Source organism: Labeo rohita, chromosome 24 (genome assembly GCF_022985175.1).
Source record: "Labeo rohita strain BAU-BD-2019 chromosome 24, IGBB_LRoh.1.0, whole genome shotgun sequence".
Classification (NCBI taxonomy): domain Eukaryota; kingdom Metazoa; phylum Chordata; class Actinopteri; order Cypriniformes; family Cyprinidae; genus Labeo; species Labeo rohita.
Window position 1 is genome coordinate 30,314,865 of NC_066892.1, and position 16,034 is coordinate 30,330,898.

The following is a 16,034-nucleotide window of genomic DNA, read 5'->3' on the forward strand; positions in this document are numbered from 1 at the left end:
TCGATGAACCCGATATTACAAAACCGATAACTGATTATGGTAAAATGCTTAAATATCGGAAAAATATCGGTAAATCGATATATCAGTCGATCTCTAGTCACTAGCAGCACAGTTGCACTATATGTCAGCACACTGACCACTGGGCTATCGGTGCCGACCAGAGGTTTATCGTTATTGTGAATCTGAAGTTGTAACATTTCTGTCAAGGTCTATTTTCATCCGTCATGATTGTTTCACTCTAACTCTAGTTTCACCCTGTGTTCACTTGTGTGGAGTGAGCTGAGCTGAACAAGCGTTTCCAGTTCATTCTGTATGGGGGCTGAGAGACAAGCTTACACAGGGGATTGTGGGACTGACAGTGGAGTGGAACAAGTTCTGAGAGGATCAAAAAGTTTGATGCAGAAAGGTGTCACGTAGGGCCAGAGTGAAGTGCAATTTAGGACTAGGTGTATTTTCTTTAATTAAAGTGTCTGAAGTTGTGATAATTCACACCTGTGAAAAGGCTTTAGTACGCACAAATGTAACTGGTGTAGCATCTACAGAATGACTAGCATGCGAATAACCCACTGGAGCGAGCCATTAGTGTCAAACAGAGCTTCACCAGTCTGGGAGAGGAAAAATAATGACATGAAAATCACTCTGACTTCATAGTTGTGAGTGCGTTGTTTTTTTTTTTTTAGACTGAGTATGAGTATGGTACTTTATATTTATGCCAACATGATGCCTTTATTTTTATTTTTATAATGTATGTTCATTCGGTGTAGCGGTGCCCACGTTAATCTGCTGTTCAGCACTTTCGTTAAAATAACATTTATTATTACACGTAATGCAGTGATGTACGAGATCTTCTGCACCAACTCTTTATATCTTAGTATTCATGTTGCAGATGGTTTTACTGCACTGGTTTTAGTTATGTTGTTTTTTGTTTTTTTTCAGTAGTTTGGCAGTAGCTCAACTGTTTTATGTAATACCTTTTAAATGCTACTTTTTCCAGTTTGTAGTAGTGTACAACAAGTGCTACATAATTATAATTAGTAATATCATAACATGCAGTAATGTAATAATCAAATCTTGTTTACATAAACAAATGTAATAATCTTGTTATGAGCCCTGTCCTTGTCACCCATCCCACTCGCCACCAGAGGTCTCCATCACTTTTTCCTCCTGGACTCCATTTCCCATAATCCCCTGTCTAGGAACTGATTAAATGGGCACCTGTTTCCCATTAGGAGGACTATTTAAGTTGCACACACACACACACACACACACACACACACACATTGCTGAGTCTTGTTTGGCTGTTATTGGACAATTCAAAGCGAGTCCTTGTTTGCTGTGTTTTCCTGGTTTCCTGTGTTTTGACCCTGGACTGTTCCCTTGTTTTGTGATCGTTTGCTGCCTGCCCTGACTATCGCCTGTTTCTTGGATTACTCTTCTGTTTTCCCTGGGACATTGTTGTCTGCTGGTGTTTATCTTGACTCGTTAAACCTGGATCAAATTAGTGAGCTTGTGTGAACTTAAATTGTCGTTTCTGGAACCTCTTTAGCCTATTTGTTAGGTTATTTCAAGTCATGTTTTGGACTTTAATCCCCACTTTTCTTAGTGTCTTTTATGAAACAGGCTCCTGGTGACCGTAAAAAAAACCTGTAATACTTAAAAACAAGCAAAAAAGAAAACAGGAGTTTCAAGTGGTTCTTTTAAACTTGACTAAAATGATTTGCGGTACTGTTGGATATCAAAGCATATCAACCCAATCAAATATCAGCCCATTATTGGATTATGTATGAGCAATATAATTTTCAAACAATACACAAAAATAAATTCATATTGTAGGTGATTGTTTGGTGTTTTTAGAATTTTTTTTTTTCCACATCAGTAATAACCTGCAGACTGAAGCCTCTGTGTTTTCCTCAGGCATCATACGGACAGCCCTGCCCAACATGGACAGAGAGACACGAGACCAGTATGTGCTGATCATTCAGGCCAAAGACATGGTGGGCCAGATGGGTGGACTGTCAGGTAGCACCTCTGTGACAGTCACGCTCACCGACGTTAACGATAACCCTCCACGCTTCTCTCGCAGTAAGAGCACAAAATGTCTTTCATGCATTTGCCTCATACCCTGACCTGTGATCAGCCCTCATGAAGTGCTACTGAAGTATATGTGCTGATTGTGGAAAGTGAATTGGTGTAATAAAAGAAAAGAAGAACATAGTTGCTCCACTTTAGCATGTGGTGTTTTAGTGCAAAAGGCTGTACCTTATTTGTGTAACACACACAGTCCATGAATATTAAAAACAACAACAACAACAAAACAACAAAAATATAATGGACGTTGTAGTGGTCAGAGCAATAACTGCAGTGTCTGAGTCACAGTGGTGTATCTTACATCATGATAGTCTGCCGTGTCTTCATCCATTTCTTACTCGGCTGCCCCTTACTAAACAAAAATATAAGCAAATACACAGAACATGTAATGCAATATTAAATAATACATTTCCACATATGGGAAACTATTTTTCATATATATTTCTTACATATTCATGGACAATGTATGGGTGTGTATTGATACAAAAAAAGCGCTGCATTTTTACATGTAATAGCTTCATTGAAACACTCAATCGATTTCGAATTCTCAGGAATTTTTATTGTTATTATTATTTTTTTCCCCCCAAAAGTAAATGCTTGGGTTTACACAAAGCTGAACACATATTATGTACAGTGCCTATAGAAAATCATCATATCCCTTTGAAATAGTTACTTTATTTGTCATACAGCCTGAAATCAAACCCCATTCCAAATAACTTTTCCAGCTTTATTTACAATTTTGGTCTTACAACATCAAACCAATTAAATAAAAAATATTTTTTTTTGTAAATTAATAAAAAAAACAACAAAAAAGTAAAATAACAGGGTTGGAAAAGTCCCTTGATTTAATACTTCTTGCTTTAATTACAGCCGTCAGTCTTTTTGGATATGTCTGTACTAGCTTTGCACACCTTGATTGGGGAATATTTGCCCATTCTTCCATGCAGAATTTCCCACTTCAGTCAAATTCTGTGGTGAGCGGCAATGGGCTGCTCTTTTAAAATCCATCCACAAATTTTTGATTGGATTTCAGTCAGGGCTCTGACTTGGCAGTGCTTAATTTGTAAATGAATAATTGCCGGATCCAAAACAGCTATGAAAACGCACTGTGACAGACACTGACAATACAACTTCAGTTTTCCCAGAACATTCAGTGATGTCACTAAATGGTCATGGCACAATTATAAGAGCATCGTTCACAAGTTTCTGCATGGACCTAACTGTAGGCCACAAGATTCAAACACCGGTTCAAAAATGGGTCACCAGGATAATTTTAGGAAAATGTATGTTACATTAAGTTACATTAAAAATAACAAAATTTGTTCCCATAAAATTAAAAAAAAAAAACAAAAAAAAAAACAATCACAGACTATATATAAAAGGTATAACTATGCAAAATATATCTGACAAATAATTAACAGATTTAAAACTGATGCGAGGCATGGCACAGCCGCAAACAAGTTCACGGAAAGGACACTAAGAACCGAAATGACAGAGCACACATCCTTGCTTTATTTTACAAAAGCACATGTTACGAGAAGAGTGAAGGACCCAGAGGCGAAGGCCGGGAAAAGCAACAGAAGTCTTTATTCGTTCTTGGCAGTAATAATATTAACACAAGTTGTCTGCCGTCCACTTCCACTTCAGTAGCGCATAACAGGAAAATACAGGAACGAAAAGTCTCAGAATCAGCAGGAGCGCGCAGACTCCGGCAGCGCAGCAAGGGGGGATTCCTCAGTCGGTACGAGTGAGCCAGCGGTGGGCGTCCCGGGAAGGGTGATTCGCTGAAGGTGCAAAACAGGATGACTGGGCAGACAAAGAAGACTCTAGACAGTTACTTGCAATACGACAGGACCGTACAATAAACACGACAGGGCTAGACTTGACTTGACACGACTAAACTTATCTTGCAACAGGTTTAGAGGGTCTCAGAGAGACGGCGTTCAGACATAGAGAGTAATAATCTGGCAGTAAAGCCCAGAAACAAACAGGTAGAAATAGAGAGGGTAATCAGGGCATAGTGGGGATCAGGTGCCGTAGCAATCAGCGCGAACCCAGATTGCGATAGCAGACAGCTGGGGGAGAGAGAGGGAGAGAGAGAGATGACATAGAAAGAAGAGGCTAGATGACAAGAGTCAAACCCGGCTCGTAACAGTACAAATGTTCTGTTTTTATTTTGAGTGTGTAAAAATAAAAGATATTATGAAAATATTTAGTAGTTATTAAAAATTATGTTTTACTCTTATCTGTATGACCAAAAATGGAGTAGGCCTGTTTTATGTTTCAGCTGTTCGACTGTGTTGGCGCCTCACACGCGCGCGCGCACACACACACACACACACACACACACACACACACACACACACACACACACACACACATTCCTGTTTGACAGTCATAGTGAGGTCCGGGTAAATTAACCTGTAAACTGAGGACCACCATTTCTGCTGCATCTACAGGTAAATGTTTACTAGATTTCAACACTAGATGTCTCTGTGATTCACATTATCACCTCAGATTCTTTAAAAAACAAAGGAAAAGAACCAGTTTTTTGCCAGCCGAGTGAGGACATTTTCATGGGGGCGCTAATGAGTCCGAATAGCTTCATTGAAACACTCAATCGATTTCGAATTCTCAGGAATTTTTATTGTTATTATTATTTTTTTCCCCCCAAAAGTAAATGCTTGGGTTTACACAAAGCTGAACACATATTATGTACAGTGCCTATTGAAAATCATCATATCCCTTTGAAATAGTTACTTTATTTGTCATACAGCCTGAAATCAAACCCCATTCCAAATAACTTTTCCAGCTTTATTTACAATTTTGGTCTTACAACATCAAACCAATTAAATAAAAAATAATTTTTTTGTAAATTAATAAAAAAACAACAACAAAAAAGTAAAATAACAGGGTTGGAAAAGTCCCTTGATTTAATACTTCTTGCTTTAATTACAGCCGTCAGTCTTTTTGGATATGTCTGTACTAGCTTTGCACACCTTGATTGGGGAATATTTGCCCATTCTTCCATGCAGAATTTCCCACTTCAGTCAAATTCTGTGGTGAGCGGCAATGGGCTGCTCTTTTAAAATCCATCCACAAATTTTTGATTGGATTTCAGTCAGGGCTCTGACTTGGCAGTGCTTAATTTGTAAATGAATAATTGCCGGATCCAAAACAGCTATGAAAACGCACTGTGACAGACACTGACAATACAACTTCAGTTTTCCCAGAACATTCAGTGATGTCACTAAATGGTCATGGCACAATTATAAGAGCATCGTTCACAAGTTTCTGCATGGACCTAACTGTAGGCCACAAGATTCAAACACCGGTTCAAAAATGGGTCACCAGGATAATTTTAGGAAAATGTATGTTACATTAAGTTACATTAAAAATAACAAAATTTGTTCCCATAAAAAAAAAAAAAAAAAAAAAAAAAAAACAATCACAGACGATATATAAAAGGTATAACTATGCAAAATATATCTGACAAATAATTAACAGATTTAAAACTGATGCGAGGCATGGCACAGCCGCAAACAAGTTCACGGAAAGGACACTAAGAACCGAAATGACAGAGCACACATCCTTGCTTTATTTTACAAAAGCACGTTACGAGAAGAGTGAAGGACCCAGAGGCGAAGGCCGGGAAAAGCAACAGAAGTCTTTATTCGTTCTTGGCAACGACAGTAATAATATTAACACAAGCTGTCTGCCGTCCACTTCCACTTCAGTAGCACAGAACAGGAAAATACAGGAACAAAAAGTCTCAGAATCAGCAGGAGCGCGCAGACTTCGGCAGCGCAGCAAGGGGGGATTCCTCAGCCGGTACGAGTGAGCCAGCGGTGGGCGTCCCGGGAAGGGTGAGTTGCCGAAGGCGCAAAACAGAATGACTGGGCAGACAAAGAAGACTCTAGACAGTTACTTGCAATACGACAGGACCGGACAATAAACACGACAGGGCTAGACTTGACTTGACACGACTAAACTTATCTTGCAACAGGTTTAGAGGATCTCAGAGAGACGGCGTTCAGACATAGAGAGTAATAATCTGGCAGTAAAGCCCAGAAACAAACAGGTAGAAATAGAGAGGGTAATCAGGGCATAGTGGGGATCAGGTGCCGTAGCAATCAGCGCGAACCCCGATTGCGATAGCAGACAGCTGGGGGAGAGAGAGGGAGAGAGAGAGATGACATAGAAAGAAGAGGCTAGATGACGAGAGTCAAACCCAGCTCGTAACACTACCCCTCCACCGAGGAGCGCCTCCGGGCACTCCCAAGGCCGAGGATTGACGCGAGCGAAGGAAATCATTGATGAGCGAGCGGTCCAGGATGTCCCGGGCCGGAATCCAGCTTCTCTCCTCTGGACCGTATCCCTCCCAATCGACCAAATACTGAAAGCCCCTTCCCCGAGGGCGGACAGCCAATAACTTCTTGACCTTAAAGACAGAGGGGTTCTCGACAATGACAGGGGGGGAGGGAGGGGAAGGACGGGAGGGAGGGCGGTTGACAGGTTTGATACAAGAGACGTGGAAAACCGGGTGAACTCGACGTAAATAATTGGGAAGTCTTAGACGCACCGCTACCGGATTGAGGACCTTGACAATAGAAAATGGACCGATAAACTTGGGTGCAAGTTTGCGTGACGGCGGCTGAAGAGGCAAATTACGAGTGGACAACCAGACTCTCTGTCCACAGACATAACGAGGGGCTCGGGAACGGTGGCGGTTGGCGGCACGGCGAGTGCGCTTTCTAGTTTGACATAAAGCCTGCCGCACCTTCCTCCAAGTACGCCGACAACGACTGATTAGGGCTTGGACGGAGGGTACGGAAGCCTCTACCTCCTGAGAGGAGAACACCGGAGGTTGATAACCGAGACACGCATGAAAAGGGGAGAGGCCAGTAGCGGATGACGGCAAGGAGTTATAAGCATATTCGGCCCATCGAAGATTCTCGCACCAAGAGTCGGGGTTATGGGCTGCAAGAGTACGGAGCAGGCGCCCGAGAATTTGATTGACGCGTTCAGCTTGACCATTAGTTTGTGGGTGAAAGCCTGACGACAGACTGACCGTAGCCCCAATCTGTCAGCAGAATTCCCTCCAAAATTGGGAGATAAATTGTGGACCTCTGTTAGAGACGATATCGGAGGGTAAACCGTGAATCTTAAAGACGTGGTCAAAAACTGTAAGTGCGGTCTCTTTAGCAGACGGGAGTTTAGGTAGAGGAATAAAATGGGCTGCTTTCGAAAAGCGGTCAATAACGGTAAGAATTACCGTATTGCCTGCAGAGGACGGCAGCCCTGAGACGAAATCTAGCGCGATGTGCGACCACGGACGGGACGGAATGGGTAGGGGGCGGAGCAGACCGGCAGGAGGAGAATTACTAGACTTAGACTGAGCACAGACTGGACACGAGGCAACGTAGCGGCGTACAACACGGACGATGTCAGGCCACCAAAAACGTTGGCGGACTGAGGTCAGGGTACCCCTAACTCCGGGGTGAACGGCTAACCAAGAAGCATGACTCCAACGAAGTACCGCTGAACGCACAGACTCGGGAACAAATAACTTGCCCTCCGGGCAACCGCAAGGGATAGTGACGTGAGAGAGAGCTCTTTTGACCTGTTGCTCGATTCCCCAGACCACTGCCCCAACCATACGGCCCTTAGGCAGGATAGACTCTAAGGGTGGGGGGTCATCTGGCGATTCGAACTGACGGGAGAGCGCGTCGGGTTTAGTGTTCTTGGAACCGGGTCTATGAGAAATGGTAAAATTGAACCGGTCGAAAAATAAGGCCCAGCGTGCCTGTCTGGCGTTTAATCTCTTTGCCGAGCGGATATAGGCGAGGTTGCGATGATCAGTCCAGACTAAGAATGGGAGAGCCGCACCTTCAAGCCAGTGGCGCCATTCACCGAGTGCTAAACGAATGGCCAGGAGTTCGCGGTTTCCAACATCATAATTGCGCTCGGCTGGCGAGAGACGATGGGAGAAAAATGCGCACGGATGAACCCGGTTGTCCAGCGGAGAACGTTGGGACAACACGGCGCCCACACCAACACTCGACGCGTCGACTTCGACAATAAACTGACGTGTGGTGTCGGGGGTAATCAAGATAGGTGCGGAGGAGAATAATTTCTTAAGCTTATCGAAAGCCTCCTGGGCCGACTCGGACCAGACAAAACGAGTCTGAGTAGAGGTGAGGGCGGTCAGGGGTGCGGCTACTTGACTGAAGTTTCGTATAAAGCGCCGGTAAAAATTTGCAAATCCCAGAAATCTCTGGAGGGCAGTACGGGAATCAGGAATGGGCCAATCGATCACGGCACGCACCTTCGCTAAATCCATACTAATGCCATCGGCAGACACGACATGACCCGAAAAGGTTACCGACTTGACATGAAAGACACATTTCTCAGCCTTTACAAAGAGGCAATTCTCCAGCAGACGTTGTAATACACGACACACATGCTGGACATGATCAGAGACGGAAGGCGAGAAAATCAGTATGACGTCCAAATAGACAAAGACGAAAACATTAAGCATATCCCTCAGGACATCATTTACGAGCGCTTGAAAGACAGAGGGCGCGTTAGCCAAACCGAAGGGAAGAACCCGGTATTCAAAGTGACCGAGCGGGGTATTGAAAGCCGTTTTCCATTCGTCTCCCTCCTTTATGCGTACTAGATGGTAAGCGTTACGGAGGTCTAGCTTAGTAAAGATCTTTGCTCCCTGCAAAATCTCAAAGGCTGACGACATAAGTGGCAATGGGTAACGGTTCTTGATAGTTATGTCGTTCAAGCCCCGATAATCAATGCAGGGACGCAAAGAGCCATCTTTCTTGGCCACAAAAAAGAACCCCGCGCCGGCGGGAGACGAAGAGGGAACGATAGTACCAGCGGCTAGCGAGTCGGAGAGATATTTTTTTAGCGCTTCACGTTCGGGGTTGGACAGGGAATACAGTTTACCTCGCGGAGGCGTGCTACCAGGAATGAGATCAATACTGCAATCGTATGGTCGGTGAGGAGGGAGAGAAGCGGCCCGGGACCGGCTGAACACTGCTCGCAGATCGTGATACTCCCTCGGGACACCAGAAAGGTCATCAAGCTCCTCCTGAGATACAGAAACAGAAGACACAGCAGGTGCAGCCGAGACTAGACACTTGACATGACACGACAAATCCCAAGACAGAATGGTTCCCTTAACCCAATTTATCTGAGGATTATGCTGAGTTAACCATGGGTGGCCCAAAACAACAGGGGTAAGAGGGGAGCGAAAAACTAAAAAGGTAATAGTCTCTTGATGGTTGCCAGAAATGGTAAGACTAACCGGGATGGTGACACGGAGAATCTTAGACAAGACGCTCCCATCCAGAGCGAAAACAGGGAGAGGATCTACCAGTTCTTGAAGGGGGACGCCGTGCTGGAGAGCCCAATCCTCATCAATGAAATTGCCCTCGGCCCCCGAGTCAATGAGAGCAGAGCAGGAACGGGTAGATCCTTCGAAAAACAACAAAGCTGGAAAGGTGGTGCGAGGAGAATTAGCTGGGGAAAAGGTAGTCACACTCGCCCGTACTCCCCGATCTACAGACAAGCTCTGTCTTTTACTGGACACTGGATAGCGAAGTGTCCCTCAGTCGCCACAGTAGAGACACAGCCTGTGATGAATTCTGCATTGGCGCTCGGCCCCAGAGATGCAAAGGCTGCCCAGTTGCATTGGCTCAGGATCGGTCCTCGGCGCGGCTGAGGAAGAAGAGGTTGAGATGGGCTGGAGAGTCAGGACAGGTACACGAGCGTGGCGGCGCCCCTCAAAACACTTGTCAAGGCGGATAGCCAACTCCACCATTTGATCCAGACTAGACGGCATATCGCGAGAGAGAATCTCCTCCCTGACCTCCTCCGTCAAACCCTCCAGGAAACGCGCCGCAAGAGCCGGCTCATTCCACTCGCAAGTGGCGGCAAGGGTGCGAAATTCAATCGCGTAGTCAGCCGCGGACCGCTTTCCCTGGCGAAGAGATGAGAGCAGACGAGAAGCCTCTTGGCCAAAGACAGAGCGGTCGAACACCTTTATCATCTCCTCCTTAAAAAGAGAAAAATGTTCACAAAAAACAGCCTCCATCTCCCACACTGCCGCTCCCCAGTCACGAGCTCGTCCAGAAAGGAGAGAAATGACGAAAGCGACCTTAGCGCGATCTGCCGCATAGGTGGCAGGCTGTAGAGAAAAAACCACTTCACATTGGGTAAGAAAAGCACGGCATTGTGTGGGCTGACCTGAGTAGCAGGGGGGATTGTTAATCCGAGGCTCTGAATGAAATCGGGATGGTTTGACGGTTGGTTCAGAGTGCAGGGACTGCAGCTGGTTGGTCAGTTCAGTTACTTGGGCTGACAACCCCTCCACGGCATACCTGGCGGCGGAGAACTCCTCCTGGTGTCGCCCCAGCATGGCACCTTGAAGTTCGACAGCGAAGCGAATGGGGGTCTCCTTCGCTGGATCCATGATATGGCCAGATTATTCTGTTACGAGAAGAGTGAAGGACCCAGAGGCGAAGGCTGGGAAAAGCAACAGAAGTCTTTATTCGTTCTTGGCAACGACAGTAATAATATTAACACAAGTTGTCTGCCGTCCACTTCCACTTCAGTAGCGCATAACAGGAAAATACAGGAACGAAAAGTCTCAGAATCAGCAGGAGCGCGCGGACTCCGGCAGCGCAGCAAGGGGGGATTCCTCAGTCAGTACGAGTGAGCCAGCGGTGGGCGTCCCGGGAAGGGTGAGTCGCCGAAGGCGCAAAACAGGATGACTGGGCAGACAAAGAAGACTCTAGACAGTTACTCGCAATACGACAGGACCGGACAATAAACACGACAGGGCTAGACTTGACTTGACACGACTAAACTTATCTTGCAACAGGTTTAGAGGATCTCAGAGAGACGGCGTTCAGACATAGAGAGTAATAATCTGGCAGTAAAGCCCAGAAGCAAACAGGTAGAAATAGAGAGGGTAATCAGGGCATAGTGGGGATCAGGTGCCGTAGCAATCAGCGCGAACCCAGATTGCGATAGCAGACAGCTGGGGGAGAGAGAGGGAGAGAGAGAGATGACATAGAAAGAAGAGGCTAGATGACGAGAGAAACTCAACTCAAACATGTCATGGCAGGCCCCTTCCTGACCACAATAGTGGACAAAGGTTTTGAATGGATCTTGGTGGACTAACCTAAGCAAACTGTCTAATGCCATCAGACAAAGATGCCAGGACAACAGCCAGACACCTCTTAGAGGGCAAGAAGAAGACCTTTGGTACAAAGCCTGGGGAGGACAGAACTTCCTATTGGTCAAAATGCTGTTTCTGTCCTCCACCCACCTTGAGACTGACTGGTTTTTCCTGTGATTGACCATAAAAATTCCTTAGGATCTACAGATGCAGCAGCAGTGGGTGACACAGAGAGATCACAAAGAACAATTCAAATCCATTAATAACTATGTTTTCAAACCTTTAAACTGATACACACTACAACACAAACATCTTATACTTATTCAGAGAAATAAGTATTCCTAGTAACAGCAATGAGTAGTGCAACATCTTACACAAACTCAGCTGTTAATGGACAAATAAATGCATGCATGACAGTTCAATCTTTTCCCATTATGTTTGGACTTAATGTGTTCATAACATTGTCTAATGTATTCTCGTTAAGGTTTGGAACAAGGTTATTTTCGTAAACGAAAACTAAAACATGAAAAAAAAAATGAAAAACTAAAACGAAACAAAACTAACAACAGTTACTGAAAAACTAACTGAAATAATAATGATCAAAAACAAATAATCGTTTTCGTTATAATTACGTTCTCATTCGGTGGAGGAAAAAATGTACGAACTGTGTGGCGGTTTAGGGAAATAGCCTACCTGTAAATGGCGCATCATAGAGGTGAGGTTATCTGACGGATAGATGAAACAGTTTAAAACAGAGTCCTGCACGGGTGCTGTTTGGTAAACACTGCTTAATAGAACACCCGACCCGTTATCCGACAGCAGCACATTCTGTACCCGACCCGGCCCGTTTAAGACAGCGACCTGAACCGCATTAAATCTGCTGCTGTAAGGCAAAAATATTTATTTTCTCATGTGCCACAAGCGATTAAACCAAAAAATAGGCATTCTAAGTTGGTGCTTTGTAGACGAGCAGCGCAACAGAAAAAAAATGAGAACGCGCATCCATTCTGTAAACAATAAAACTTTTGCCTACATCTTGTGAACAATCTGTTTTGAACAACACGCTTATAATACTTCATAAATGCAAATAACATTTAAATATGCCTTATTGCCTAAATGTGATTGTCTCTGCAGTGTATACATTCTAAAACGTAAAAAATAAAGTTATATAGGCTACAGAAAGTGAGCAATGAGCGCTCCCTCATAAGCTCATTCACTTAATCTGCAGCACGAATCCAGTATAAACTAATTACATTTATTTTCGATTGAAATATTATAACACATTTACTGCTTTTAATTATGATTATGTAAGAGCAACTTTGTGTATTTATGGAGATTTATGGAGTAAAAATGCTTGACTGCTAGTATACTTTTACCACCTAATCAAGCTCAGCATGCTTTACTTTTGCATCATAAGGTTAAATTAAGTCCTTGGTCTGCGCTCTGGAAGTGATCTATTTTGTAAAACTAAAACTGGAACTGAAACTAAACTATATAAAAAGGAAATAGAAATGTGCTCACAAAATAAAAACTAAACTAAAACTAACAAAATTATTAATGAAACTAATAAAAACGAAATTAATTTTTATTGCAAATTTCAAAACAATATTAAAATAAAACAAATTTAAAAAAGCAAAACCATAATAACCTTGCTCCACGGGAGAGCTAAAGCCTTTGAAATGTTTTGTAGCCTTCTCCTAACTTGTGCCTTTCTACAGCTTTATCCCAGAGGTCTTTTGAAAGCACTTTCCCAACCATGCTGAATTCTTTGCCATACCATGCATTACTAATAGTGGAATATTCAAGGAACAACTCATTTTATTCTGGTGGGGCAAATATCCTGGTGGTTAATCCTGGAAGTTAATTGCTTGCACCTGAACAAGTTTACAATGGTAAACTCTAAGGGACTGATTACTTTTACCAAACCAGGCATTTTTTTAAATGATATGTTTTACTTTAATGATGAGGGTTATAATGTGTACATGAAGCAAATATGTGTGATGGTATATAAGAAAAAAGTGTTTACTGAAAACAATCAATGTTAATGTTGACGTGAATCTGTTTAGCCAAAGTGATATACAAATAAACTTGACTTGATCACTTAACAACGTAGGGCTTAAGCTCTATTTATACAAAAAGGCTAACGTAAGGCACTAGACATAATTTCCTCTATTAAGAAAATGAAGGGGATTTTTATTCTAGAACCAGGCAAACAAAAGTCAAATAAACCCTAGAACAAGAAGAACAATATTTGTGAGACAATATGGAAACTAAAGAGAGCATAAAATAGGAAAGAGAGAATAATGGAAGACAAAGAAAATTTAAAGGAAAGAGAGAGAGAGATAGATGGAGGTAAAAGCAATCACATGGCAAAAATCAAGATGAGGGGGTGAACGCAAAGGTTTGGTCTACTAGAAGCTTCTATTCCATGGTAAATTAAAAAGTCATTACAGAGATTACATGGCAGTTCTCCATGAGAGTGACAAGAATGCTGAAAATACATGAGACATCTGCTGATGATGCTCCTCATCTTACCTTTCAGCTCTCATGAGTCTGCTACCGTCTCAATATCAGAATTTAGTAACAGATCTGAAAGAAAACTAAAATTGTGTGATTATACTGACCCACAGATATTATTTTACATTTTAAAGAATTTAGATTAAAAAATGCATCAAAATATGTCCTGCAAAAAGAAATCTAGTAAAAACTACTAGACAATTGTCTGGATATAATTCATGTTATTTACAGGACAATGACAGTGTCACGAATCTGGTCGGTGTCCCGTTGTCCGCTCACCACCAGATGTCACTCTCACCTCACCTACACACTCTGACTGTTGCACCACACTCCAGACTGCATCTCCCATCCTCCACCGCACCGATTGCGTCAGCCCCCGTGACCAATCAGGCATTCTATAAAAGCCCTGGTCCTTCCCAGTGCACTTCACGGATTGTTGAATTGTTGTATTGTTAGCGTTTGCCTAGTTTCTTGTTCCTAGTTTTTGTTCTCCCGCCTGGTTATCTCGTTATCGTCTGTCTAGCTGCCTGCCTTTTCGGACTATCGCTTGTCTTCCTGGACTATCCTCTCGTCTCGCCTCCTACATTCCTGTTTACTGTTATTTGACCCTGCCTGCACAACCATGTATCTGTCTCGTCCATGTAATAAAAGCTTGCAAGTGGATCCGCTCGCCTCATGTCTCTCACTCCGCGTAACAGACAGGTTCTTGACAGGTTTGGTGTGTGTGATTTTAGTGTGTGAATGTTAGCCTAACATGAAGTGTCTCTGTTTCTCTAGAGTCATATCAGTACTCAGTGCTGGAATCTGTGCCTGTGCCATCAGTGGTGGCCAAACTGAAAGCCACAGATGCTGATATTGACTCCAATGCAGAGATGGACTACCATATTATAGATGGAGACGCACCTGGTGTGTTCAATGTCACCACAGACGAGGAGACACAAGAGGGAGTCATCTTTCTACAGAGGGTGAGTTCATAGTGCCATTCATAGTGAACGATAGGCCATTTAGAGTATATAGTAAATTAGTTGACAGTGTTAACATTGGATAACAATCTAGTCAGGTCAGGTAGTATTGGTAGTATGCAGGGTTCCTCCCAGTCCTTGTTCTTGCTCTGTTCTGTTACATATCCTTACATCATTGCCAAAAATTGATAATGAATGTAATCTGAATGTGTTTGCTACCTGTCTAGTCATGTGTTTATGTTGACATATAATTAAAACATCAGTTTGTCTTTTCAAATGTTCTATCAGTTGAGTTGGCTTGTGCATTTTATGTTTCATGCTTTGTGATGTTTTATTAACAAATTTCGGGAGGAGCACACGGCCAATTCATCATCAGCAATTACTCCGTCTACCCCAAGCACAAGAGACAACCCCTATAAATAATCAAAGCAGTCTTACCCTCACTATTTCCAGTCTTTCAGCATCCCTCCACCACCCTGACTCCTCACCTTCAGCCCGTTCCTACTGAAGCATGGGGAATAGCACGTGGGGAGCTCTTTGGGTCCGGGCTAAAATGCCCAAATAAGCATAACCTTTGCTCAGTTTATCAGTTATATGTAAGTGTGAACTTGTGAAAGAATTGTGATGTACTTTCCAGTACAGTAGCATGGTGAGCACCGACTCCCTGGTGTTCATAGTGCTTTGTGTGACTTTTTAGGGAGTGAATGTTCCAGTGCCGACTCCTTGATCAGAGAGCCCTAACTATTGAACTAGGAAGCTGATTGAGACGCACCCTAAAAAAATCAGGCAGGAGTGTTGAAGCAGGGTGTGGACTGAGGATGGTAGATCTCCAGGAGCAGGGTTGGCTAACACTATTCTACTGTAGAACATTCCAGGACCCAGTATTATGGCATCTTAACTTCTCTCAAGTATGTGTACTTTTGAACACATAATAAGAACATAATAAGAATAAGAAGAGTCTACAGGTGCATCTGAAATCGCATACTCTCTGAGAAGGTACTTGTTATGAATATGCATTTGTCATGCCTTAAAGAATATTAGAATATGAATGTAATATGAACCTACTGCACATGTTATGTTGCGATTATTGTCACATGATTTGCAGCGTCAGCTGCACCACTTCTGTCACAGTACGTGAGAGGAAAGGCACAACACGAAGATGAAATGCAATGAAAAGTCTTTAATATAACCTATATCACATAAAGGTAGGAACACACACAGGTAGACCAAACACTCTGAATACAACAAAATGATAGAAGGTAGGT

The 16,034-nt window shown here is 43.2% G+C and overlaps 1 protein-coding gene across 1 annotated transcript in view; it reads left to right on the forward strand.

Moving 5' to 3' along the window:
* LOC127155422 (cadherin-7) overlaps positions 1–16,034 on the forward strand; it is a 143,055-nt gene that overhangs the window by 51,893 nt on the left and 75,128 nt on the right. Inside the window, exons 5-6 of the mRNA XM_051097605.1 lie at positions 1,915–2,082; positions 14,585–14,772. Coding sequence (XP_050953562.1) covers positions 1,915–2,082; positions 14,585–14,772 — 356 coding nt within the window. The remainder of the gene's footprint in view (positions 1–1,914; positions 2,083–14,584; positions 14,773–16,034) is intronic.